Genomic DNA, 27,229 nt, shown 5'->3' with positions numbered 1-27,229 from the left:
GCCTCTGTTTAGCTTTCCTGACAGGGCCGAGCTCGAGGGCTCAAATTTCAGCTGACCCAAGTGGAGAGTAACTCATTGATTTTTATAATCTGGAGGTTCCCGTTTTTCTCCCTGGCTAGGACATATGGTTTTCATTTCTAATTTCTGCCATATGCTTCTCAACTTGAACTTGCTTTTGTCTCTCTCTTGCTCCGTGACAGTGAGTGTCACATATGTGGGCCCTGCCACAGGGTGGGGTGAAGGGGAGAAGTCTCGCCCCGCTGGCGGACCTGCAGCCCCCGCAGGCTGGGCTTCTGCACGGAGAAGGGGATGGATCACCTTATGGGGTGTTCTTCCTCCTCAACCCCCCCCCCGCCCCCATCAAGGCAGTGGGATGAACGGTTGGACGGTCTGGACTTGCCTTTGGGTTCAAGTTTCAGTCACTGAGCTGAGGCCACAGAACAAGGACCTCCCTGTCTTCTGTAATAAACACAACTGCGACAGGGGCTCTCGAAAGTCAAAGCCAGGAATCTGCAGGCACTCTGCCCGCCTCTCCGCACTGCTGATGAACCCAAGGACTGTTTCAATGGGCAGCTGGCTAGACCATATTGACCTTTTGAAGAGGCCTCAATCGGGACTGTAGCCTTCCCTGATTTTTTTTTTTTTTAAATAAAGTGTGAAGGCTGGAGACCTATTCTCTCTTTAACCTTTTTTTTTTTTTTTTTTTTAACCACACCCCTCCTTCTTTGCTTGGTGGGTCCCAGAGTGGGCCAGCCCACGCTCCTGGAACAGGACCTCCCACCATGCAGACTCTTAAAGGTCACTTGGAATCTGTCTCTTAAATCCTGTCCTGAGTAGCAACCCTCCTCCCACAAACAGATGTACAGAATCTGCAGCTACAAACGAAAGTAAAAACCAGTGCGAAAATCCCCCAAGCCTGCAAGGCTGCAGCCGGAGACTCATCCTGTCCCTCGAGCACAGACAGATCTAGTAGAAAATGGCCTGGACACGGTGGTAACTGGTCGTGAGAACTCAGGAAACCAGGAGGGCTGCTCTGAGCCCAGCTCTTTAGAGAGTGGGAGCTCAGCTGTACTGGTCACTTTCCAAGAGCGGCTAACCTGACACTTAATTGTGTCCTACTTCACCAAACAAAACAAACAAAGCAAAACAGCCAAGACACACAGACACAGTCTTTGTGGCGAGGGTCACAGATGAAATGGGGGCTTCATCCTATTCTCCATCAGTCCTTTCTGCTGAGAGCTGGGAAGTAGTCATGTCAGCAGCAGGTCGGCTGTACCCTTCCTCCTCAGAAGCCCGAAGCCAACCGGCCACCGGGGTCTGTCATCCTGCTGCTGCAAAACGCGGTCAGGGTCGAGCTCCAGAGTCATCTGAGTTCACACACTAGAACTTCCATTAACCACCATACTTTAACCAACAGTCACATAGAAAAGGTGCGACTTAGAAATTGCACTCAGATCAAGACCTTCACCTATGATTCTAGTAAGGAAACCAGGATCTCAGAGAGCAGATACGTTTTCAGGGACTTTTAAAGAATTCCATGTGACAAGCGACACGGACAAGCGTTCTGCAGATGTAGCAGGAGCGGTGCCCCTTGCGCGGGCAGTTTCCTGCGGCCCGCAGGGACCTAACGTTGAAAATAGTATAATGAAGATACTTGGTTTTTGGTAATTTCAAAATTTCCTTCAAAGCAAGCCAGTTAGAGAGCTCTATCACCAACCTGTTTTCCCTTCTCTTGTAAATCAAAAAGTACAAATACATTTCATGTGCAATTCTTCACGTAACATTGAGTCCGAATGGCCAAAGGTAGAAATTTAATTATAGTGAGCCCCAAATTAGGAAACACCAACAGTTAGCATATGTAGGAGAAAAACAATGACAAACACAAAATATGAGAACTTTTTTTTTTCCAGCCACAAATAATAATGGAGAATTATATAAGCATGAGAAGTAGTAATAATAAAAGAATAATTAGCATTAAGTTCAAAACTTCTTAGGAAAGCTATTTTGGATTAGAGAATGTATTATTTATCTCAGAGTGTGCAGGCTTAAAAGTCAAATTGTCAAAGTTATCCCCCCCAACACACACACCACATGATGTATATACAGGCTGGAATCTAGAAATTAAGGTTCAAAGTATAAATATTGATAATTTCAACTGAATTCAGAATGGTTTCAGAAAGATGGTACAATTTAGGATAGAAACTGAAAGGGTATCCTATTTTGCTTTGTGATCTATGTAGGTTACCCTGTTTTTTCTCTTCAGGATTCTTTTCTTTCTCCTAAGGAATAAGCTAAAATTTAGTTATTTTCATTAAAAGAACTTCTTAGATGCGATCAACAAATTCTAGAGGAAGTCAGGACAGAGTTCACAGATATGTGTAAGTGCATGCATGTGTGTCCGTGTGTAGGTCCGTCTACAAATACCTTCTCCCATGTGCAGCGGAAGGAGGGAGGCACACCCCACGAAGACCTCCAGGTCTCCACCCTCGTTTGATTCTACAGATGACTTGAGTGATTCACCAACTGTAACAGACTGACCTCTTCCCCATTAAATGTTTCTTAGGAAAAAGTTCCCGCCATTCCAAATGCTGAGACTTGGCCCATCTCATGTGCTGGGAAAGCAAGAGCCTACTACAGCTTTTCACCAGAGCCAAAATCTGGAAGGAAGTAAGAGTAAGAACCAAGAGTGCAGATAAGTGTATTTGAAATGACTGTTCAGTATGACTTCGATTCTGTGTGGTTTATTACAGTCCAAAGACATGAAGTTCTTATGAAATAAAGTCATATGGTACAGATAAAAACAGGCCAGTCAGAGTTGTTTTGCGGGCCAAACTGCGGACCACCCAACAGTTCACATTTTAGGAATTTGAAACGTCTAAAAATAGATAAGGTGGTTTCTCAAAGAAAAAGAGAGAGAGAAAGAAATAGGGAGAGAGAGTAAGAGGGAAGGAAAGAAAAGCAAGGGAAAGAGGAAGGAAAGCAACAAGAAACCTCTGAGGAAGTGTGAGCTCACAAGACGCCTTACTTGGAAAGAAGGGGCAAATGCATAAAAATGCCACGTTTGTGCAGGCTACGGCGACAGTAAACACAGTTGGATACACAGGCCTCGTAGTAATTTTGTAATGGCATATATATAACGTCTCTGGCGCTTCTAAAAAATATGCAGAGACTAATAATTAAGGATCATTCTAGACAAAAATACAATATATGGTAACGGGGCAGGGGGGTGGCGGGGAGGAGGAAAGTCTGGTCTCAGGGGAGAGCCCCACAGACATTCCGAGATGAAGCTGTTTTTTGGTAATTCTAGTGGATATGGCAGCAAAAATAGCTGTAAGGGTGTTGGCTGGTTGTGAGCAAGTTATTTTCAAATATCACCTTACAGCTACATTTGCAAAAGCGTCTTTGTGAAAAGTTCATTTTGTTAACCCTGTAAAATGTCTATAGGGACATCTCTTTCTGAGACAAAAGGAAAGGAGCTGGGCCGTGAAGAGGTAAGGGATGTGTGCTTTAAAACAGACATGAACCCCTTCTGGGCTCCTCTCACACAAAGGGACACAGATTCTTAAATAAAATAATACTTCCTTAAAAATCTGCCACCTCACAATTGTTTACATCATAGAAAAATAGCATTTTTTGGTAAAAAGAAATATAGTTACTTTGTTAAAATGGTCTATTTTAAACCAGCAATTATTTTTCATATAAAGAATTTCTGAACATCCATACAGAACATAAAAATAGATAATACTGGGGGCAAAGCAGACGATGGCGTGTTTGCAAATGATCAAAGTATTTCATCGCCAGATAAAATAATACTCTGAGTACATTATGGTACAAGTTTTAATCTTTTAGGAACTTAAAAAGATATTGCTTTTATTCTCTAATGGCAAGTTACTTATAAATAGAGTTACTTGCAGCAGCAGAAGGCCAGACTGATTAGAAACGGGTCGTATATACTCATCCATTTCCCCTCAACTCAAAGTGCTGGAATGCCAGGCAGCTGGCCCAAGTCCCAAACTCCTTAGCGTGAGCAGGGATGACAGGCCGTAGAGATGCAGAGGGGGTTTATGACATTCACAGTCCTTTCAAAATCATTCACGTCTGAATTTTCACATAGAACCAGATTAACACCAAACTATTTACCAGCTTGGCGAAGTCCATCATTACGGAGAGTTTGTGTGGCTCCTTTCTAAATACAGGTATTAACTCTTCATATTATGAAAACAGATGGTTTCAACGGACTACTGCTTTATTTCCACAAAGTGACTCTGGAGGGACGAGGAGTTTCTTGGTGGCAGTGGGAGAGGCTGTGACCGCATACAACAGGTCAGCGGGCTCCAGCCGACACGGGGTTGAGACGGGCCGGCAGGCCAGACGACACCCCGTGAGGAAACTCTAGCAATCTCGGACTTCACTGGCATCTCCTCACACCCTCTCCACTCTGCTAGGGTCATAGGAATCTGAAAAAGCAAAAGCAAAAAAAAAAAAAAAAAAAAAAAATAGGCAGAAAAAATATTAGTGGTATATTCAATTAGTGTGTTTTCTGTTTAATCCTCAGACCACAAATAAGTATGTTGAAGGAACAAAGATCCACAAGTGTAAAGTGAATGCTTAGATATTTAAACAACATTGATTTCACTGAGGAGTAAGAAACTATCATTAAAAGACTATTTTAAAAGGACACGTGTGATCATTACCTAATCACAGATGGAAACATGGGAGTTGCTTAATTTTTGAAAGTCCTTTCCTGTTGTCCACAGTGGAACAGGAGGACATCGGGAACTTGACACACGACACTGGTAAACCTGCAGGGCTACGTCTGGCTGACACTCAGGAGCTTTTTCTTTTTCTTTCTCTCTCTTTTTGTAAATTACAACTCTAATGAAATCTTGCTTTAAAAAAATGCATCCTTGGGGGGGCGCCAGGGTGGCTCAGTTGGTAAAGCGTCTGTCTGCCTTCGGCTCAGGTCATGATCCCAGGGTCGCTGGATGGAGACCCGCATCGGGTTCCCCGCTCAGCCGGGAGCCTGCTTCTTGCTCTCCATCTACCCCTCCCCCCACTGCTTGTGCTCTCTCTCTCTCTCTCTCCCACATAAGTAAATAAAATCGTTTAAAAAAAGCATCTTTTTAATCAAATGCAAGCTTGGGGACCCTGAAATCCTGACTGCCTGGCCGACAGCGAGAAGCCTCCTATCCCCGACCACCACCAGCCAGCAGACAGGCCTAGGATGGACTCGTGACTGGTAACACCCTCTTCCAGGCCTTCCCACATACCCAGGTGTAGGAGCCTGGGCCACCACACTGACCCATGCCACAGCCCACACTGGAAAATCCCAAACTGGGCCCAAGTGAGCGGGGTTTCCAAAACGGGACCCCATACACAAGGTCATGCGGTCGGAGGGCTGCGGACTCCTCATCCGAACCCCTCCGGACTCACAGATCTCTGCGACCCGGGTCAGCCTCGAGCTCACCGGTGGGCCTCCTACAGGCAGAATTTCCCACCAGAGCAGATCACAGGTGTCCTGACTGTTTAAGAGAAGACGCCTAACGGAATCTAGAAGGACGGGCAGAACTTGGTAGTTACAAACACTACTGCAAAACGGTCTCTGCTCTGATCCGTCTGGGCCACTGGCCCTGACGAAAGCCATTGAGATCCTTCCCAATTTCTCCAGCAGCAAGACACTCTGCTGCGCTTCCTCACACCATCTCAACTCCGCCACGACCGGGCTCCGATCCCTCTGCGACCGTGACAGCGAAGGCCATGCGGACAGCGCACCCGCTCGGCCTCCAACACCGTGTGCTGCACCAGTGCCCGCGCAGCCACAAGCAGGCGGGGTGCAGGCTGGTCTGCTCCTTCACATCTCTGACACTTGGCCACGTGGCATGTGACGACGCAGGCTTCGGACAGCGAGGCCCGCATCTCTGTGCTCCGTCAGCCGCCCGGGTGTGGATTCCGAGGGTGACCCACTTGGAGCAAAAACCTCTTTTTCTCCTGGAAAATGGGGTGGGCGGTCCTAACGGAGGACGCCGTGGGTGGGGCGCATTTTCAGAGGCCAGAGGCAGGGAAGGGGTTGGGCATCTAGAGAACATCTAGGTCCGTACATGGGGCATGGGGCGGCACCACACAGGCCTGCACCCCAGGGCCCCGCTGCCGAAGCTCGCTGCCTCTGTAGGACAACAGGCTCCTTCTGTGGATCCGGGAGGACCGTAACCCATAACCTCATGTTAAATTTTTCTAGAAGTTGTGTTAAAGCAAGTAAAAGGAACAGGTAAAATTAACTTCAATAATATATCTTATTTTGCCAAAGAGACCCAAATTATTATCATTTCAACAGGTAACCAATATAAAAATTGAGAAATCCCCCAAAAATGTTTAGACTAAGTCTTTGAACCCTGGTGTGTAGTTTCCACTTGTAGCCTGCTGTAGCCTCATCCTCGCTGAGCAGAGAGCCTGATGCGGGGCTCAATCCCAGGACCCTGGGATCATGACCTGAGCAGAAGGCAGAGGCTTTAACCCACTGAGCCACTCAGGTGCCCCAAAAGGACCACCTTAAATTGCAATAAAGGTACTTTATGATACAATGGGTACTACGACACCACACAGATCACGAAGTTCTAGAAGGGCGCATGTGTGTACGCTGGGCAGGGGAACGTCACAGATATCCGTGACATAAACTTATTTTAAAATTCCAAGACAGGGGTGCCTGGGTGGCTGAGTGGGTTAAAGCCTCTGCCATCAGCTCAGGTCATGATCTCAGGGTCCTGGGATTGAGCCCCGCATCAGGCTCTCTGCTCAGCAGGGAGCCTGCTTCCTCCTCTCTCTCTGCCTACTTGTGATCTCTGTCTGTCAAATATATAAATACAAAAAAATCTTTAAAGTTCCAGGACAAACTCTGAATCGGAGTGGGCCGTGAACCCGGGCGCAGTGAAGGGACTCCTGCCCACTGGGACGCTGGGAACGGGGGTGGGAACGGGCACTGAGATGATGATTCCTGTGTGCAGAACGATGAAATACACCAAGAGGAAAACAAAACCCAAGAGTTTATCAGCCAAAAAAGCAATGAGACTTTATATTAACTTGCGAAGCCACAATAAGGGAAAAAGGTAACGTGTCTCCAAGTTCGACCATCTCGATTATATGATCTGCATTCCTCTCAGAATGAGTTTGAACGCCTGGTGACTGTCATGTGAGGGGCCGTGGAGGTTTATCTGAGCCCCGGCGCATGGACGAAACCTCATGGGGTCCTGCTATGTAATTATTTAATCGTGCCAGAGTGAGCTGTGTGGCACCCCAGGAGACTTTAGATCTGGGGTCATTTTATTATGTGCTAAGAAATGCATCAAATGGAGAGGGAAAAAAAATTCTAGTGATTGTCAGTAACTATTGTTTAAAAAAAAAAGGTCTCGCAGAGCTGTTTCTAAGGGCTGGCCAACATAAACCTGGCATTATCTACATGTTTTCAGATAGCTGTCCTACCTGTACTCGCGTGCCAAACGATCGAGCTGAGGCGGGAGGGAGTGCCTCACTGAACTAGCCGTTTTGTGTTATAAAATCCTCCCTGAAATACATAGGCCGTGTACAAGACACAGAAACCTGGACAAACTGGCATTTATTATTGTAACAGGATTTGTCTCGTTTTAAAATCCTTACAGTTCTTAGGATGAGGCAGGACCGAGAGAAAAACTCATTTTAAATCACGCTTAAAAGCACGTGGGCATATTTTGGGTGGGGGAGGAGGGAGCAGGAGAGGAATTAGGTAGAAACCCCATAAATCCCAACAACTCAAAAAATGGGCCATGTAACACCTTCTTCCATCACTGGGGCAAGAGTTGCACATCCTTACTGTTGTCTTTCTTGGCAAAGACCAAACTGGTCCAGTCGGATGACCCAAGAGGGCCCCGACCAATGGGTTATTTCCAACATGTATTTTGTGGAAGCAACAGAATAGCACTCACTAATGTTCCTTACAATCATACTGTATTTGTGGGAAAATGTAAAAAGTGCCATGGGCAAGTTCTGTGGAACAAAAATTCTGGACATTTCTAGCTGAGGAATCCTGTTTTCAGGATTGAAATCCTGATTTCAAAGTAAGAAAGAGAGAAGGGGCGGGGGCGGAGCCTGACCCCACAGTGAGAGACCAGAGGGCCTGGCTCAGGACAGGGGCCCAGGGCCCTGGGTCAGCGAGGTCACACACACAAGGGCACAGTCTCCCCTTACTGTAAATAGGTCTGAATGAGGGGTGTCTGGGTGGCTCAGTGGGTTAAAGCCTCTGCCTTTGGCTCAGGTCATGATCTCAGGGTCCTGGGATGGAGCCCCACATCGGGCTCTCTGCTCAGCGGGGAGCCTGCTTCCCTCTCCCTCTCTGCCTGCCTCTCTGCCCACTTGTGATCTCTGTCAAATAAATTAAAAAATTTATTAATAAAAAAAAAAAGGTCTGAATGAATGAGTCAAGGCCCCTTCCTGTCTGCAGTTTACAATCAGGCCTTTTGACATGTCCCTCTGCTCTTCTAGAGTTCTAGAATTAGTTCTAGAATACATCATTGCTGATTCCCCGGCCCCTGAAGAAAATGCTAGAAACAGAGATGCCTGTTTGTGGCAGCGCCTGAGAGGGTGAGACTGCATTTGGGGGAAATCCCTGTTGCTGCCACCAGGAACCCGCCCTGTGCTTTGACCTGGAGCAGCCCTGAAGGCATTAAAGTGATGGAAGGGAGAGGCCCAAAGGCCAAAACCCTCTGTCCTGGGCTTTAGCACTCAGACCTTAGGGGGCCTCCTGGGACAGAGCTGGCGGGGGAACCTTCTAGGCTGGAGTGTTGAGAAAGTGCAAACTGCTCCTTTTATCTACTAAACCTTCTTCAAGTTTCAAAAAAGGTAGCGGAGCAAAAACAGATGAAAGCGTGGGACAAAGGGTTTTGGAAGGTGCGCGGTAAGACCCGGCATCCCGGGCTGCGTAGTTCACGTGTTATCTCGGTACGTCTTTCTTAACCAGGTGAATAAAGAGAGTGCGGGTGGCCTGGGTGAAGGCTTGTTTGGGGCGAGAGCGAGACTGCCCACAGGACGGCCTCCTACAAGGTTCGTCAAGGTCCGACCAAAGCGGGAACGCTCTACTGATTTCCCTCTCCACGGTAAACAGCCCCAAATGTGTCTCTGTAGGTAGCTGTCTATACTTGCTCGCATGGGTCATTCCCACAAAGGTAGAATCCTCACAATACACACAGGATCTTGATTCTTAAGCAAAGCTTCTGGATAATTCTTTGTAAAATAAAAGGAAGACTCTTTTGGGACAGTAATAACTGACAGCCTCAGGGTTTTCATCACCCACCCACCCACCCGGGGCTCTCCGCACACCCGCCGGCTCGCCCGAGCCCTCACCTGGGCACCAGAAGTCCTGCAAGACGTCCCTCTCCCTCTGTGCCGACGGATGCCCGTCTTCTGCCAGCGGGGAGCCACCACTGGACACAGGGGGGCTGTTCCCGGCCTTCAGAGACACCGGGCCTCCGGGCGGCACCCTGGGGCCCCTCTCGGCCTTCAGGTCCCCCGCCTCGTCCACGGAGTCCGCACTCCGCGAGCTCAGGAGTCTCATCCGGGACACGGAGTTTACCTCCTTCATCCTCATCAAGCGGTCAGGGTCTGCCCTCCTCGCGGGGGAGGCCAGTTTCTCTTGTAAACTTTCGATCGCTTTGGAAGTGCTTCTGAGCCGCTTTTCGGAGCCTGGCACACTTGGGGTCCTTTCTACAAAATGGAACAGCGTGGACCTGAAGGGTGGTCTTGTCCCCACATCCTTGTGATTGAAGGGCTGGGACTCCTCGGGGCTGGGCTGAGGCTCGGGGCTGGGGGCCTCGCTGGGGACGGTCCTGTCCACGGTGGAGTACTCAGAGGCCAGGGGAGCCCAACGGGCACTGTCCCTCTCCCCGACAAAGAGCGGGCTTTTGGTCCAGCCACACTTTCTCCTGCCATAAAAGGCGTCAGTGGACAGCGGGGGGTCATCCGGCGGGACTGAGCTGGACACAGACTCCTCCCTGGGGGCCTCCGGCCCGAGGGCACGCCCGTCAGGCTCGGGGTACTGGTTCTGTCCCGTTCTCCTGGTGCCTGGCAGCAGGGACTCCACGGCCACCTCAATGCCCAGGATTCTTGCAGCCCTCGCTTGAAGGGACTCATTCGGGGGGATTTCTATTGCACTCGCTTCCCCTAAAAAGCCATCTAATTTCTGGGCACTCTGCTCTCGTGTGGGCGGCAGCCCCACAGACCTCAAGTCCGGCGCCGAGAGTCCTCGGGGTTTGCTGGCAAGAGAGAGCTGCGGCGGCGGGCTCCTCTCCCCTCCGGCCCCCGCCTTCCGAGGCGCTGCTGCGCTCAGCCCCGCCGAGATGGAAACGGCCGGCAGCTCCTCACCTCCCTGGGGTGGCCGCAGTTCAGCCGGCTCTGACGAGGGCACTGGTTTTGTGTCACTTGACCTAGAAGATGTCCCTCCGTGCAGCGGACCCGGGCTGTCCGCTAGCTTGTTCGCTCTGTGCTCAACCTCCTGGTGTCCCTCCTCCGCGCCCAGGCTTCTGTGCACCCAGAGCGAGGCTGCACCCCTGCCGCCGCCCACTGTGGCGGGGCCCGGGGACAGAGGCGGGGCCGGGGACCAGCTGGGCTTCTGCTCGTCACTCCAGCTCTCGGACTTACTCTTCACTGTCCCCGTCCGGGCCCCGGGCTCGTCCAGCATCGGCCTCCTTCGGGGCTCCTCAGCTCTCCAGGCCCGGCTGTCTTCACCGAAGCCCCAGGTCTTGCCCGGGACATCAGCGTGGACTTCGCACGGCCACTCTGTGTCACTGTCCTCACTGCGACTGTCACTGCTGCTCTGACCGCTGTCTTCCTCCTCCTGAAGCTCCTTGTTAAAACTTTCTAACTGGCTGATCAAGTCCCAGGGGCGCCGGCTCACCGGCTTCAGGAGAAACTGCCCGAACGGCTGCTTGCTGTTGCAGGGGCCCGTGGTCGCCCCCTTCACCACCTCGCCCCGGGGCCTGGGGCTGGGGCTGGGGCCGCGGCCGTCCACGTCGGCCTGACCCGGCACTGCTTTCAGAGCGGGTGCTTGGTGTGTGCAGGACATAGTTCTCGAGAAAGCGCTATTGCTGGAGGGGCTCAGGGATATCTGACCTTTGAGGGCAGGGGCCTTTGGCCCCTGGTTCTGGTCTCTGGAAGCTAATGCCATGGGCACGTGAGCATCAGAGGCCATGGGGTCTGAAAATCTGGGAGTCAGTACGGCTTTGGGGGACCCTCCAGGCTTCTCAGCAGGGAGGTGCCGTGGGCTTTTGGAGTCCTCGGTGAAAGTGGTTTGTGTTTGCTGATCTCGGTACTGGTGCCCTGGCCACGAGCCAGAATACTTGAGCTCTCTGTGCTTTGCAGGGGGAATGAATCTGAGGTCATCTGTTTGTTTGCCTTCTTCTGGTTCCCCCAGATCTTGTTTCTGGAACTCTGTTCTCCCAGCCATGCTTCCTGTGAGAGCCTGTAGCTCCAGGTCGGTGGAAGACAGGCTCAGCAGACTCTGTTCTTGCAAAGCCGCGTTCTTATCGAGCCCATTCTTTTTCTCGGTGCCCTGTTTTAAGTCATTGTTGTTCGTATCTGTGTCTGGCAGATGTGATTCGGATTTAACTGGGATGGAAACCAAACAAAATATCGTCTCGTTCATTTTTTTCTTTGAACTTTTCTTGGTCTGAATCCCAGTTTCAAACTTCTTGAGCTTGGTTCGAGTTTCCCAGGTACTCTCGCCCTGTGGGCTTGGGGAGGAGGCTGGGCCTTCTGTGTGTCCACGCTGGCCGCGGCCCACAGCAGGCCACGGTCCTCTTGTGGCGCCGTGGTCTCTGTAGTCAGGAAAGCCGCCGTTCTCCACATCCCTGGGGAGCTGGCCCCATGGCCACTGGGGACTGGGCTCGGCGGTGATGGAGCCGCTCACGCTGCCCGGCAGGGCCGTCACCATCTGTGAGCTCAGGATGGCACCGTCGTGCTGACCAAGTCCGAACGCAGGTGTGGGGACCGCGCTGGGACTGGAGCTGTAGGACTTCTCCTCAACCTTTGTTTCCTGACAGAAACCCTGGGGGTGGGAGAGTTTAAAGTGTCGGATCCGCGGATCGTCAAAGGGAATATACAGAACAGAGCTGTCGTAAGTGGTGGTGGGCCGGGGCGGCCGAGGGGAGCTGCGGGGCGAGCGTGGGCCCACCCCATACGTGCTCCCGGCTCGCGGGGAACTGGGAGGAACCTGACAACCAGAGCCGGCCAGCTCCATCGGGGCCAGCTGCTGACGGGGACCACCACACACGGGCCGGGGGGCTGGGTCGTCCCCGTAAGGGTTGGAGATGTGCTGGGGCGGCGACCGGTAGGACGGCGGAGGCACGTACACGGGCGGCTCCAAGCCAGAGTCGGACGCACCCGGCTCCAGCCGGGGCTCGTGAGTCCTGCTCAAGTAGGAGATGCACAGGTCTGCCTGCTGACTGTCCGCAGAGTCGCTCTGCTCCACTGCCACCCGGGTGTGCTGGTGAGTGTCGTAAGAGGGGGGCTTGAGGGGTCGCCCGAACTTAGGCCGGGGTAAAGGGGCCGAGGAGGCGCTCTTCTCGGGGTTCCTTGTGGATTCCAAATTTGGTGCACAATTTGGGGGATAAAATGGCATTTTAGGAGCACCTGGAAAATGTCCATCATTTAACGGAATGGGAATGTCCATGCAACTCAGGCTCTCGGGCGAAAGCACCCTGGGCAGGGACTGGGATTTCCCTTTGCTCTGGGAACTCAGCGCTCGCCCTCCTTGCAGGAATGGGTACAGATCTTGAAACAATCTCTCCCCGTCACCATCAGACATCTGCCGCCCTAATTTCCTTGGCTGATTCCAGCTCTCAAGGCTGATATTCTGCCACTTGGCAGGTCCCGCCACTCTTAGCTCTTCTTCCCAAACCGCCTTCTTCGTCACATTCTCTGTCCTTCCTCCAACTTCCCACGGACTCTCCCTCATGGGGACGGGCAGACTGTGCGCCTGGGCCATTCCTCTGTCCTCCAGATCTTCTCGGTCCCTTGGCCCCAGCACGCCACTGCCCTCCTCTCCCCTTCTTCTCCGGTAGGTGTGGTGGGGAGCGGGCTGGGGCTGAGAGGACCCCCTTAGCACAGGCTGATGACAAAACCTACAAAACAAAGAGGCACGGAAGTTACACCCGGGGAGGAACCACACACAAGAAACATGTCCTTCTCTGCTTCTGTGACTGGTGATCCAAGTCAAACTCCAGGCAGTACTTCTGCAAAATATCTTCCCAACCAGAGTACTTACGGACTTTAAGGAGAGCAGGGCCCACTAATTATGGCCGGAAGGCAGCCGTGAGTTTTGCCTCCAGCGGCCTAGGAGTGGCAGCAACAGGCTGCCCACAAGAACATCAGGACGTTGGTGGTACTTGAGAGGTCAAGGCTCTTAGAACTCTTAAGTGCCTAAGGGAACAAGGGTCAGCTGGAGAGCGGTATTCCTCCAAGTGTGCTCACGGGCCACCAGGGGTCCCCTCCCTGACGCATCCTGACCACTGAGCTCTCCTGGGAGTCCGTCTGGGAACCTGCTTCTCAGAACCCTACCCTAGGGCAGTGGTTCTTAACTGCAGTGTGGGCAGGAATCGTGAGAAAGGGTGGCTCAGGCCCAGACTGCCGGGTCCCCTTCCCAGTTTCTGATTTAGCAGTTCTGGGTGGGACTCCGCAGAACTGTAATTCTAACACGTTGCCAAGCGATGGGGTCCCAGGCACCCCACTCTGAGAACCATCGCAGCCAGTCGCTGTGAACCATGACTGCACGTTGGAATCCGGAGGGACTTCCCCAGTCCTGAGGCCCACACATAGCCCGGCTCCGTCACATCAGAGTCCGAGAGGCGGGAGGCAGACCTGGCAGTGGGGTCTCTCCAGGCACCCCACACCCCGTGTGCAGTCTGAGAGAGAACCACGGCTTCAACAGAGTTCCCGTAACTTCCCTGGTGGCAGGAAGCCCCCAGAGGTCTTGTTAAACACATATGTTACCAAGTTTCTCGGGTAAAAAGTTCCCACTCGGGAGGTCTGTTCAGGGTCTGGTGCCCACAGGTGGTGTGGGAAACACTGCTCGCGCGACTTGGGAGCTGCACCAGGAGAAGGGGGGGCTCTGTCTGTGGGGCAGGAGCCCCAGGCAGGTAGGAGATGGCAGCAGCCGGTGCCAGCCTGCTACCAGCTCGCCCCCCGCCCCCCGGCCGCATGGCAGAGTTTCCTTGGGAGCCCCCCGTCTGGCCAGCAGGATGACATTGCAGCACCCCCTCACGTGATTCCAGCACGCACTGGAGTTCGGAATCACTGCTCTAACGCAGCTGAAGAGGTCTGCACAGCACCGTGGCCCGGCGCAGAGACAGTCGCCGGCGGCTACGAATGACCGGGGCCGCGAGGCTCGCTTCTCCGAACTGCGGAGAAACCTTCAGCCTAAAGGCAGCGTGGCCTGCACAACTGCTCTGATTAACAGACAATGATCCGACTCCCAAACCACTGTTCGTTTTTGAAATTATAAAAGCAATATGCATGTGTTGTCAAAAATTTGGAAAAATAGAGGAAAGTACAAAAGGCAAAAATTGCTTGTCATCCTTCTACCCAGCAAGTTATTTTGATATATACCGAGTCTTGATTTGGGTGAGGATGTGGATTTTCGAAGAGCCCTGGTCCCAGCTAGGGATCTGTTTGTGCGGACACTTCCCTGCACGTACAGTGCAGACAGTCGCGGACAACCTACGTGGCTGTTACCATATGCCCAGTCCACGCCAAGTGCCTTCTGTCCATTAATGCACCCTGAGACAGGAACTGCTGTCCTTCTCACCGGACAGAGGAGGAAACGGAGGTACAGAAGGTCACAGAAGGTAAGTAACTTAACACTAACATGCACTCGGGCACTTATGCTGTGTCAGGCACTGTGCGAAAGATGCCGAACGAACTATATTTCCACTGTTCTCTCTCCCCCTTTTACAGGTAAGGAAACTGAACAGAGAAGTTCAACATCTCTCCCAAGTTGCACAGCTTGTAAGGGGTAGGGACAGCTTCAAAGACAGTTAAGTGTGACCCCAATAAAGCCCATTCAGGGAGCCACTCCGTTTCACTTCTTCCAGTGTAATGCAAAATTCCTCAAGTGCATCATTTTAGCAGATGAAGTATTGTATCAGATCCCTTTAACCACTGTTGGGCCTCTCTAGAGGACATTCTGAAATGCTCTGAGGAATGCTGTTGTTCCGCAAACACTAATCAGATCTCAGCTTGGAATAAATCCTGAGAAAAGGAATTAGTAGACTGGGGGCATTATGTTATCTTTATCGTCAAATCGGCCCTTACATCCACGGTTCCAATGGACTCTCCCCTCCCTAGTGCCAGGAGAGCTTATCCTGCTGAACCTTTCTCATCTCTGGCCATTACAATTAAATTGTTTCCTTGTTCGGTAAGTGGAAATAACTTCTGATTGGTTTTAATTTGCATTTCTTTGATTTCTAGTGAGCTTAGCTGTACCCCCCCCCCCCCCATGCTCAGGTATCATTTGTGGTTTCGAAGGCTTCCTACAACACAGCCCACTTTTCGGCGAACAGACAGTGGCATGAGGATGGCGGGAACGCAGGGAGCTCTGGAGCAGCTGGTTCTGGGCAACGGCAGGTGAAGGCCTGGGCGGGGGCTGTGGGGGAGCAGCTGCCAGAGACGGGCTGAAGGGGGACCATCCCCCACGCGCGGGCAGAGGCTGCTGTCCGGAGGGCGCCCGGGGGGTGAATGACTAATACACATCTACGAGCATCATCATCGTTAACACAGGCATACCTCGCTTTACTGTGCTTTGCAGACTTGTTTACAAACTGAGCATTCAAGCTTTCAGGGGAAGAAGTCGTGCAGACGGGGCGGCAACAGCAAGAGAACAAGAAGTAGGAGAGGAGCCTGGAGATAGGGCTGAATCACTGCTGTCTTGTGAGAACACATGAACGGGTGAGGCGTCGCTTTTTACGGACGAACAAAGAAAGCGGTTTCTGGAGGTGGGGCCCACTCCCGGGAAGACGCTGTGGAGTCTGGTGCAAGCACAACAGAGGACTTAGAACCCTCCAGACGCTGAGCTGAGAGGCACAGGCCTTGAGAGGGTTCAGTCCAAGAGTGGAAGAAGTCCTGCGGGGTGTCCCATGCTGCCAGAGAGCATCGCCTCTCCCAGAGAAAGTGTTCACGAAAGGGAGAGGTGACCGGTGTGGCCGTCACTGATGTCTCTTATTTTAAGAAATGGCCACAGCCACCCCACTTCAGCAGGTACCAACCTCCAGGCAAGATCCTCCTCCAGCAAAAGGATGATTTTGCTGAAACTTCACATGGTGGTTAGCGTTTTTTAGGAATATTTTATAATTTTTTTAATTTTCTATTTCGTTAAGTAATCTCTACGCCCCACATGGGGCTCGAACTCACGACCCCGAGAGCAAAAGTCGCATGTTCCACCAAGGGAGCCAGCCAGGCACCCCCAATTAGCAATATTTTAAATTAAGTTACGTGCTCTGCTTGTTTAGACGGAACACTATTGCACACGTAAGAGACCATGGTGTGGTGTGCGCGTGACTTTAATACGTGTTGGGAAACCCGAAGACCTCCGATGGAACCCGCGCTGTCCCAGGCACACCATCAGCGGTGCGGGAGCAGGACTGGTACTTCAGAACTACTTCTTTTGCCTCAAGTCCTGCTCCCACCCCTGTTCCAGATAACTTCTCCAGCAGCCGCTTAGAGCAAAACTGAGCTACGGGTTGAAGAAGTAGAAAATACGCAAAATCGATTCGAGGTAAAGCATTTGCCCGGAGCAGCCCGAGTGCTTCTGCGTGGACTCTTCATACAGAGTGGTGGCTGTCCTGACACTGGGCCTGGCTGAAGGCCGGCTTCTTTGTCTGCTTTTGTTGCTACTGAAATCTTGTTCTGAGCTCTTAGGATTTGAATGCTTTGCAGGACCTTCTTGGGGCAGGTTCCACAGGGACCTGGCAGGGTGGAAGTCATTGCCTCCGCCCTCCTTTCATAGCTGTGACCTGGGGGGTGGGGGGAAGCAGCAAGTCGCCACCGTGAGCTCTGGAGGCCACAGGCCCTTCCCTCAGGAGGTCCTCTGTGACAGCCCGTCTATCACGGATGTCCTGAGAAACAGCAGAAGACGAACGGACTCTGGGGTCTCAGACTCTATGCACAGCCCAAGGGCAAGACTTAAACTCAATAAGAAGTGACAATTGTCACGGACCCAATTTAGAGAGAGTGAAGAATCTCTCTTGCCCCATTCTTCAGCAGCTGGTGAGAGGGCTTTGTAACCACTCGGCTTTAATAAGCACCGCGCCTACTCCTTCCAGTCCTGTGACCATTTTCCTAGGGCACCTGACTTTATGAAAAACTGCATTGTGTGGCTTTCACTCATTTTCTCAATGGATAATCTGGCTTCTCAGTAAAAGTGTGGGGCGCTTAAGCGCCGAGAGGTGGCCGGGACCCCAAGGTGCTATTTGCCTATGGACGTACCGTGAGCACGACCAGAAGACAAATAAAGAAGGAGATAAATAGGGCAAGAACACAGACCATAATTACCTCCACGATGTACGTAGTCCCTTTTCTACCCCACCTAAAAAGGTGATGTTGTATCACCCTAACTTTGTCAAAACTGCCCTATCTAACCAATCAAAATGGCTAAGCATTCTGGATTCAACTTTTTCTATTTGTACAAGACACCCAAATCCCAATTTAAGGTAAATACAGGTCCTCTGGGAAATATTAATAATATGTATAATAGAAAATGCTAAAGAGCCTATTTCACAAACATCTGCCCTATACCCAAGATGAGCCTGACTCTGACAGGTTCAAGTGGACCCCACTCAGGGGCAGTTCTGGTCAGTTTCTCCCTCAGACAACTTATCAAGCATGGGTATCTATGGGCTTTGAAGTCCATGACTTCAGGGCCAAGAACAGATTTTCTCATACCTTTGAGAAAATGAGATGAGATCAAATTTTTCTTTTGTAAAATATGAGAGCTAATAATTTACATCTTAAAAAAGTTAACAATGGGACGTTTTACAAAAACAAGCTGAACACATTAATACAGGGTGGGAAAAAAGATAAGAAAAACAAAGTGAAATGTGAGAACTCAAATAAATTGTGTGGCCAAGTTCAAAGAGACAAGCAGGGTCTTTCTACGGAGCCCCTGGGAAAGAAAGCAGGACAGAGGTGAGACCAGACGTTATACTTGCTAACAGCCCTACACCTTATCACAGAGAAGAGACCTGATCTCAGCCAAACAACGGATAAACACTTTTTGGAAAGTATCTGAAAGGTGAACACGTGAGAAACAACATGTCCAAAGGAAAAGAGGCAAGCGCATTCACTTCATATATAAAAGCTAATGATGAAAAATTTAGGAGACATTTCTATTAGTACACTCATGACTCATTTTCAACCACAACAGAAAATATTGTCCTCCTTAAAAAAAAAAAAAGCCTCCTCGGAACGGCAGTATGGGACGTGACTTGGAACCATGGTTTCACACGCTCCGGGACCATCTTCTCTGCAGACCCAGGTCCTCAGGAACTGTACCCATTAACCATCCAGGCACACGAGAGCCGAGCTCTGTGTCGATACTGTGGATACTCCTGCATGAACAACATCCTGAACCTGGTTCCCCGGGGGGCAGCCCCTGGGGTCTGGCCAACTGTGCTTCCTGCTGGAGGTTCAGGTGAGGGCGGCAGGCTCCACGGACGCGGACTCTGGGTCCCGCGAGCTCTTCCAGTTGGCAAGCCTGCCGGTCTAGCAGATGCAGGTGCTGCCGACCGCCCTCCCACCCTACCGGTCACGTCCTACAGGACATGGGGGACAGTCGTGGCGCTCAGCCAACGCTATTCCTTCAGAGGCCACTCCCTATTCCAGCTGGGCCCATCTGACCCCCACGCACAATCTGAGCATAAAGGCCACTTAAAGAACCCCCCACTCCTCGAAGGGAAAACTCTCTCTGTCCAGACTGGCAGAGGCGTCGGGCCATCCCTTCGGAGTGATTCAGACTCACCAGTCCCCGTGTGAGGTGTCTGACATGGTTCTGTGACCGGTCAGCCATCTACTGCTGTGCAATTTGCCCTCGATGCCCTCTGGGCCTGGAAGCCTGCAGGTTCATTTCTCAGCGTGCCTTGGTATACTCAATGCGCTATACTGTGAAAACCACCCGCCGATCCAGGGCAATAAAGAGGGGATTTAAGAAACGGGGAACCATGAGGGCAAGAGAAGATTCAGACTCACATATGGAGGGCAGCCTAAAAATCGGAGAAGATAAGGCGGCTCTGGACACGTTATGGACCAATATCACTGTCGAGCAAAAATTCAATCTGAACAAGAATTGTTACTTGTACTTACTACCGGTTACTCGTCACATCTGATCAATCTCCTAGCTTCGGGAAGACGACAGAGCAGAGAGCAGAGAGGAGCTGGTGGCTGTGGTCAGGCCAGAAGGAGCCCAGTGTCCCTGGGTCCGCCCCCAGGGAGGGTCAGGGCCGCGGCGCCCACACCCCGCTTCAGGGAGCATGGCTGGCTTTGGGCTTCTCCATGCACCAGCAGGGAGGGTATGCCAGTGCCCTGAGGGGAGCCCGAGCACCTGGTCAGGACTTCCCCGCCTGTGCCTTCCGCGACATCACTTCCCTTCGCTGTGTCTCTGATTCTTCATTTCTACTCAAGGGATGGGAACAGTTCCTTCCTAAGTTTCCTGGGAGGGCTTAATGAGAAAATACATTTAAACTGTTTGGTGAAGCGTCTAACACAATAAGCCCTCTGTTTTTTTTTTTTTAAACAAGTATTACTATTATTAACCCGATTAAAATAAATTCTCCGCAGCGACGATCATTTTGAAAATTCTTTTCCTCGCGTCGTCCGAGGAAGGAGGTAAGCAGCACAAAGGAAAGAGAGAACTGAGTGTTTGTCTTATGTGGTGATTATTTTAGATCGGTATTGTCTTTTCTGAGTCCTAATCAATGGGCCTTCACAATAACAGGAAATGATGATAGAGCCGACTGTCATAACAAGGCTCCACCCCTCCGGGGCCGGCTGGTCTCTAAGGAAGAAGCTACACCCGCTTCCACAATGTTCGTGGAGAACAAACCAATATTTAATTTATGAAAACAAAGCAGGAAGAGCAATCTCTGATCCATTTTTTTGCATGTAACACCAACAGGTGAGGCAGATCCTGAATTTTCATGTTTTCTCTGTAATAAAGGCATAGCTCTACCGTAAAAACGTCTTCACCGGTGTAGTCTACACAATGTCGCTGTCAACAATGAGGAAAACCAGCCCTAGTCTCTGGCTTCTCCCCCACGATCCTGTCACCACGCACAAGGACATGCAAGGAGCGCTCTCCATGCCTCAGAGGCTAAGCTTAGAGCAGTGCCCAGGGGGGGAGCCAGCCCCTGAGGAAGGTCAACCTGAGCCAGACGGGGCTCGAAGGAATGAGTCCGCTCTCTGCGTAGACAGACGAGGACACTGCCCTCCGTCAAGTACAAGTACACGTCAGAGCATCCACTCCACTCTGGTCTCAGGCTCTTTGACCCTCCTCAAGAGCTCAGAGGTATCATCATCTCCGAAACAAAGTGAGCCAGAACTGCAGACGCGCTCAAGGCTCTGTTTTGGACCCATGTTTCATCTCCTCACCACCCAGTGCCTCTCACCTGGGTATCTGCTGGCTTCCCTCGCAGACCCAGTTTTCTGGTGGAAGAAGGAACTCAATTCTCCTGACGAGGGCCTGGCTACCCAGGCCGGTGAAGCTCTAGGCTGTGCTGTTGGAATCTCCCCATGAGCTCTGGGGGCACCTCCTCATCCTCATGGCTGATTTTCCAGAAGTCTCATGTTTAAAGGATCTAACCTGCCTCTTGTCGGGAAGCCCTGGTAGCAGGAAAGCCACGTGAGAAGGTGTGTGGTGGGACGGGCTGCAGGTGTGTCTGGATGGTGGCAGCGCTTAACAGCCAGAACAAGGCACCTCAAGAGAAGGGTTTACCAGAAAGACAATGGGAAACACAGGGGTCAGAATCTTCCGTGTGTGCCCATGAGCTCCTCGGCTCAAACAATTCGAACTTTCCTCTGTGAAGAGGTCAGGATACCACCACCCAATAATTAGGCAATGAAGCAAGCAACTCAAAGACAAATAATGTCTGTGGAAATATAATTTTGTGAAGAAAAAGAGATACATGGAAACAGATGTTAAACTTGAGGCCTTCCTTTTTGGAAAACCATTATGAGCAGGCGATGTCTTGAGAGAAGCTTGAAAGGCCTCTGAGAAGTGACTGTTTACCACACCCATTAGCCCTATCGAGAACGGATGTTGGCTGATCAAATGGAAACCTCCTCAGATGAGGCCCGACCACATCAGAGCCCCGTCTAGATGGTGCGCCTCTCCTGAGCGACGCCTGTCGCTGATGACAAGATGTAATTGCTAGTTATTCTCGTGGTGAGCTAACACACAGCTTTACCAGAATTCCTGGGGCCACACAGAGAAGAAACTACTATAGTATGACTTTCAGATCCAAACTCCTGCTATGTTAAGTTATTTTACAGCTTCCTCTGATTATGGTCTTTCAGCGGAAACATAGTAAGGAAACCGGGAATGCCTGATAACAGCCTTTTACATATTTTAAAGGTAGCTAAGTATTATTCAGTAACGGCTACTTACATCTTAAGCCTGCAGTTTCCTCCACGTATAGATAACAGCTCGCTCTTGCCCTGTGCCCGCTTCCTCTGTTCTCTCCTTAATCTCGCTGCGTGCACGTGCTGACAAGCCAGCCTCGGAACAACACAGGACGTGCACCAGTAGCTCAACTTCGTGCAAACTGATGAACTAAACAGTACTTCTCATTATAATCTTTGAACACAGATGCAACCGTGAGCTTCCGGAAGCACCCCTTCCAGACTGCCGGCGGGGAGGACACCGGCGCCACACACGATGCACTTGAGAAGTTACCTGTTGTCGGTGATACGGCAAAAATGGGGACCTGCTAAAAATCCAGCACCAACTCATTTGGTACACAGAATGCTATCTGGAGTTCTACGACAGCCACGGTCTTCCAGCTTTGGACGTGTCAGTCCTGCCGCGGCGTCTGAAGGGCCCACGAGGTGTTCCCTGTACCACGTGAGCAGCTTTGGTGCAAAGCCTGCAGCTGGCTCCGTCTCACCATCTGCTAAGCCTGCTAAGCGAGACCACTCAGGAGTGGTTAGCCTCGAGGGAAGCGCTCGGAGTATCTGACTTAAGGGGGAAACGCCAAGTATGCGGAGTTACTAAACGAACGACGTGTGAAAAGAGCACGTTTCGGGATTCATGCTGGGCACCCCTCTCCCTCACCCACAGCCCCTTGATGGAGGGTGGGTAAAGATCACATAGCCACATCCGGTCACCCCTCCTCCCTGTCCACCTTCCCTTCCCTACCCAGCCCCTGCTCCCCAGCCTGCTGATGGGATGGGGCTGAGACGTGCTAACCGAAGCCCAAGCCTGACCACTGAGTCCTTCTCTCAAAAACTGAAGAGGCCCGGGCAGGAGTCATGAGCTGCGTCTGGAGCTAAAGCACCGTGTAGAAGCAGCAGCAGAAGTAAGTCACCGTGAGTCAAAGTTCCTGGCGAGTAGGGGCTGCCAGGGACAGGAATCGGCTCCTCTTCGGAGGAGGGAGCAGAAGCATGGGGAGAGGCAAGCCCGGTGACAACGGGGGACAGACAGGGAAGAGTCCCCCCGGGGAACAACTCGCAACCCCAAAGAAGGTCGACTGACTACCAACCTTGGGTCCCAGGTTTCTCATGCCCACATCAGTGAGGCCCTGCTCGTCGTGTTCCTCCCGGGGGGCGCTCCCGAGACTCCCCGTGATACAGCAGCTCGTCCCTCACCACCGGAGTGGGCTGGGGTCTTGCCCCCGCAGAATCTACAAAGGAAGGAAACTTTCCCCGCCAAGGCTATTCAGCCTCTTGGGAGTTGTGCTGTGTCCGTGTCTGGTCCTTCCTTTCCCTTCCTCCCTTTTTGTCCCCCAGGAGGTAGTTGTGGGGACGAAGCCCCAGAAACTGCCATCTCGGCTGCTCAGCCTGGAAAGTCAGTGCCCCTTCTTTCCACAACGGAACCTTCCCAAGCCAGCCCCGCCCAGACCCTCTCGCTAGGAAAAACCTTCTCTACTTGCATCCAGTCTTATCCCAATGTTCCGAAACGCTCAGCATTTCCACAACCACCTTGGCACGGGAGTACTAGATTTCATCGGATTTATTTAAAATTTTTTCTTGAGTGTTAATAAATACAAAATTCCTTAATAGCAGTCAGCAAAACCAGAGATGAATTCGCAATGGTGTCAGCTTTTGCGAAGCGGACAGTCCTGGGGACCAGAAGACAACGCTGGCAGAAGACCCCAGGGGGAGCTGCAGAAGTCCTCTAACCGGTAGGAGGGGCTGCCGGTGGGAGCTAGGGAGGGGGGCTCTGGGTGTACCCAGGCAGGGCTTGGTGCACTGGGAGCACACAGTAGTGTGCCCAGGAGAGGGCAAGGAGGCTCTGTGGGCCGCTCCAGAGCTGGGGGATGATGTCGCAGACAAAAGGGACCAGCGAAGGGACTTCAAAGCTTGCACCAGCCCTAACACGCACAGAACACACCCAACGGAGCTTTGGAAAGCGGTCGCTGTCTTCTCACTGATCTGGATACCTGTGTACAGGGAAGAAGTGACTCGGTCCTATCTCCACCCCCAGCACAAGAGTTTCTGGGCGAACCAGCGGGTCCCTCCCCTCCCCGCACACACAGCTGCCAGTCCCCTCCCATCCTGGGAGCGCGGTATCACCTGGTCTGGGAACAGTGCCAGGCGGGAGAGCAGCCCCTTCGGCGCACTGAGAAACACACACACCCGCACGTTGGAAAATCGAGTCAAGATTCCAGATGTGAGGGCTGTGTTTGTTTTGTTTTTTCTTAATTGAACTGGATCTAAGCAGCCCTTACCTAAGGAACTCTGCTGGAAGACAAGGTTAATTCCTGAAGAAAGACCAAAGTGCCAGCACGCCCACCACCAATCTTGATGTTCCCGGCACGCCCCCGACACCGGACGACAGCGCCCTTACCAGGCACACAGGGTGGCAGCCCTGCGCACGCACATCGCCTCTGGGTGCCACTGCGTGTGCTCTTGGACAGCCCCCCAGAGAGCAAAGGGACGCGGCTGTGCTCCGAGAGCCACTGCACATCCATGCATGCCGGGGGGGGAGGGCAGAGGATGAGGAAGCGAGTGAGGACAGCCCACCCCTGGGCTCACAGAATCCCGCGCCCCTCCTGGATGGGGGCAGGCCTCACGTGGGCAGCGCCTGTCCCGGCCCGATGCTGCTAACCATGTGGCCGCCTCCAGCCTGCCCGGCAGCCCAGAGCCTGGGGACTAAGCCAGGCATCAACCACCAGGGCACCAAGTGGCCCTTATGGAGTCACCAACATGCACTGGCCTTTATGTCCTCTGGCTATAAAATAAGGACACTGCTAACCTGCCATCTTACCAGAATGAAACAAACGCACCTCTTCTGGCCCCTGAGGCCTTTCCAACCACTCTGACCACCCGCTTCTCCAGGGAGGCCCTAGGGTATGGAGGACTGGCCTGGGGTGTGGGGATACACTCTAGGGCCAACCTCACCTCACCCGAGAGAGGCACCGCCAGAAGAGGAGGCCCTCCTGAGGCTTCCTGGTCTGCTGGCTTGGGGTTGGGGGCCCCACTGGCCCCTCCAGGCCCGGAGACCAGCCCCGCAGCATCACTGTGTGGGACAGGCACGCAGCAAGACCTCAGCTGCACGGGTCCAGACTGAAGGCTGGGACTTGGCAGAGGACCACTCATTCATCCAGATTCAGAATTCACAGAAGCCAAAGTATTGTTGGGTTTTCTTTTTCTTCAACTTCCAGGCTTTAACTGCTAACACCTATTTATTTCCTCTTGAGGCACTATTTTTGTTGTTGTTGTTTCCTGAGAAGGAATTCTCCTGCCTACCTTTCTGTCACTTTTCTGTTTGCCTCCTGTTTCCAGCTCTGTCTAAGCTACTAGAGAAAGAAAACACCTTTTCAATTCAACCCAGGAAGCCCTGCAGCTGGTCTCTGAGCTCTGGGCACTGGCATGGAGTTTTGCAAACGTGTACGCATATTCTCTTTTTACCCGATAAGGCAAGCTTCCATCTGAAAGCTACCCTACATGTCATAAGTTAATCAGCCAACCTCAGAAATGGGCACAAATGGCCAGATCTGTCGAGAACTGGGTGTCAAGACATCCAGTGCCACCAAAAGCTACCCGTCTGAGCACTTTACTCAGGACAGAAGGCAAGGCTACCTGTGGGTCCCATTATGCCGGCCGGCCTGGAGGCCGGGCTGTGAGCCCGGGTAGTCCTCAGCAGCCTGTGGGTCCCATTATGCCGGCCGGCCTGGAGGCCGGGCTGTGAGCACGGGTAGTCCTCAGCAGCCTGTCAGCACAGAGGGACGACAAAGCCCTGAGGAGGCTGTGGACGAGGCTGGGAGACACACAGCCCACCCAGAATTCGAGAGGGGATTTTACTGACCCCTACTCTGATCTCCTAGTCGGAGCGAGACCCGCACAGCCAACCAGGCCCCTCTGCAGGGATTCCGCCGCCTAGAATTGTTACAGCTGTTACAATGGTGGCAGAAAGAACTGAATCCCTGAGCACACATTACACACAGTGCGTATGCAGGACTGCAACAAGCTCTCTGGCAGACACACAGGAAGGGGCAGACAAGGTGGAGAGCATCAGTGCCCTGAGATCCCAGGTAGAAGGTACAGACACATTCAGCATCAAAGCTAGAAGACTGAAAGCAGGACAGACTCTGGCACAAGTCTGCGTAGTGGTAACTAAGGCTGCCCTGTCTCCGCCAACTCATCCGTAAGCAGCCTCTCCCCAAATCCAGGGCGGGCAGGGTTTTCTGGGCATGGGGCTGAAAGGAGACGGAAGCCCAAGACAGTAGTGGACACGAGTGTGAGTCTGAAGGACAAGGTTAAAGGAAACATCTTCAGGTCCCTTTCCATCCCGGTTTCCTCCTGAATTCGAATTCGAATCCGAATTCCTCGAATTCGGAGACACAGCGCTTACGTGGCAGCATCACTGCTAGGACCAGCCTGGGCACTAGGAGGGCAACCGATCGCCTTTGCTTTCACTCGAGAACCAAGGTGCCAGATGCTCTACATTTTTTTTTTTTAAGATTTTATTTATTTATTTGACACAGAGAGAGAGAGATCTCAGAGAAGCAGGCAGAGAGAGAGAGGAGGAAGCAGAGTCCCTGCTGAGCAGAGAGCCCAATGCAGGGATTGATCCCAGGACCCTGAGATCATGACCTGAGCTGAAGGCAGAGGCTCAACCCACTGAGCCACCCAGGCACCCCTGGAATGCTCTATATTTTAAGAATAAAATCCCTCCCATTTTCACAATCCCTTCTGTGAAAAGGTGACTTTGAACCATGGAAGGCAGGTTCATGGGCTTGAGACAGAATTCACTCCATTTTTTTGTTTGCTTGGTGTTTTGTTTATTTGTTTCCCTCGAAGACCAGCCTCTGCTTTCATTTGTGTCGTTGGTTATGCACAATTACATGACACGCTCTGCCCCTACAGAGCCCTCCTCCCCCAGGCTGAGCCTGGTCCCAACACAGCACTGAAGACAAACACACTTTTATGCAGTGATGACACGGGTTTCCTCTCGGTTGAAACTGTGTGCGTGGGGGTCGCAGGGCTCCTCTCCCATGCTGGCTCTGCGGCCAGCTGCCCGGAGTCCCTCTCTTTGAACCCCCCTTCCCCAGCCAACCCGCCTTCTTTTTGGTCGTAAGAAACACCCACAGATACAGCTGTGTTCAGACGGGACACCCACAGTGGGGCCAGTGTACGCGAGGGAAAGACGGGTCAGAAGCCAGTGGAATTATATGAATATACAAGAAGAAAGGTTTTCTTCTTCACACACAGAGGGGAAGACACAACTCTTTCAACTCTGCGACGTACGCAGGATTGAAACCTATTTATAAGGAAGCCTAATGGATTGGGAATGTGCGCCCGACAGGAACTAGTTTTTATGGAGTTTTGACATAATTCGTAGCTAAGGCAATCCGAGGGGCTTCTAAGGGCAGACGGAGGGGCGATTAGAATGCTGTGTGTCTCATGTGACAGAATTCATAGAATTCATTTACTGGCCTGTGGCCGGGCCCCGCGCTCCGTGCCGCTGGAACAGCCCACATACCCCAGCGGAAGGAGGTGTTGTGTC

At 51.9% G+C, this 27,229-nt stretch overlaps 1 protein-coding gene across 5 annotated transcripts in view; it reads right to left on the bottom strand.

Annotated features, from left to right (window-relative positions):
* Positions 1 to 1,794: 1,794 nt before the first annotated feature.
* JCAD (junctional cadherin 5 associated) overlaps positions 1,795 to 27,229 on the bottom strand; it is a 52,407-nt gene continuing 26,972 nt past the window's right edge. For 4 of the 5 annotated variants that reach the window (XM_082742203.1, XM_082742201.1, XM_082742204.1 and 1 more), the window contains 2 exons: positions 9,367 to 13,139; positions 1,795 to 4,457 (listed from right to left, as the gene is read on the bottom strand). In XM_082742203.1, the coding sequence (XP_082598329.1) occupies positions 4,423 to 4,457; positions 9,367 to 13,139 (3,808 nt within the window). In that variant the 3' untranslated portion in view covers positions 1,795 to 4,422. Of the gene's footprint in view, positions 4,458 to 9,366; positions 13,140 to 19,368; positions 19,625 to 27,229 lie in introns of those variants that run through there. The other variant, XM_082742205.1, reaches the window with a different exon arrangement.

This window comes from Mustela nivalis, assembly GCF_964662115.1.
Source record: "Mustela nivalis genome assembly, chromosome: 7".
Taxonomy (NCBI): domain Eukaryota; kingdom Metazoa; phylum Chordata; class Mammalia; order Carnivora; family Mustelidae; genus Mustela; species Mustela nivalis.
Note: the sequence above shows the minus strand (reverse complement) of the source record. Positions and strands in the feature narration are given on the sequence as shown.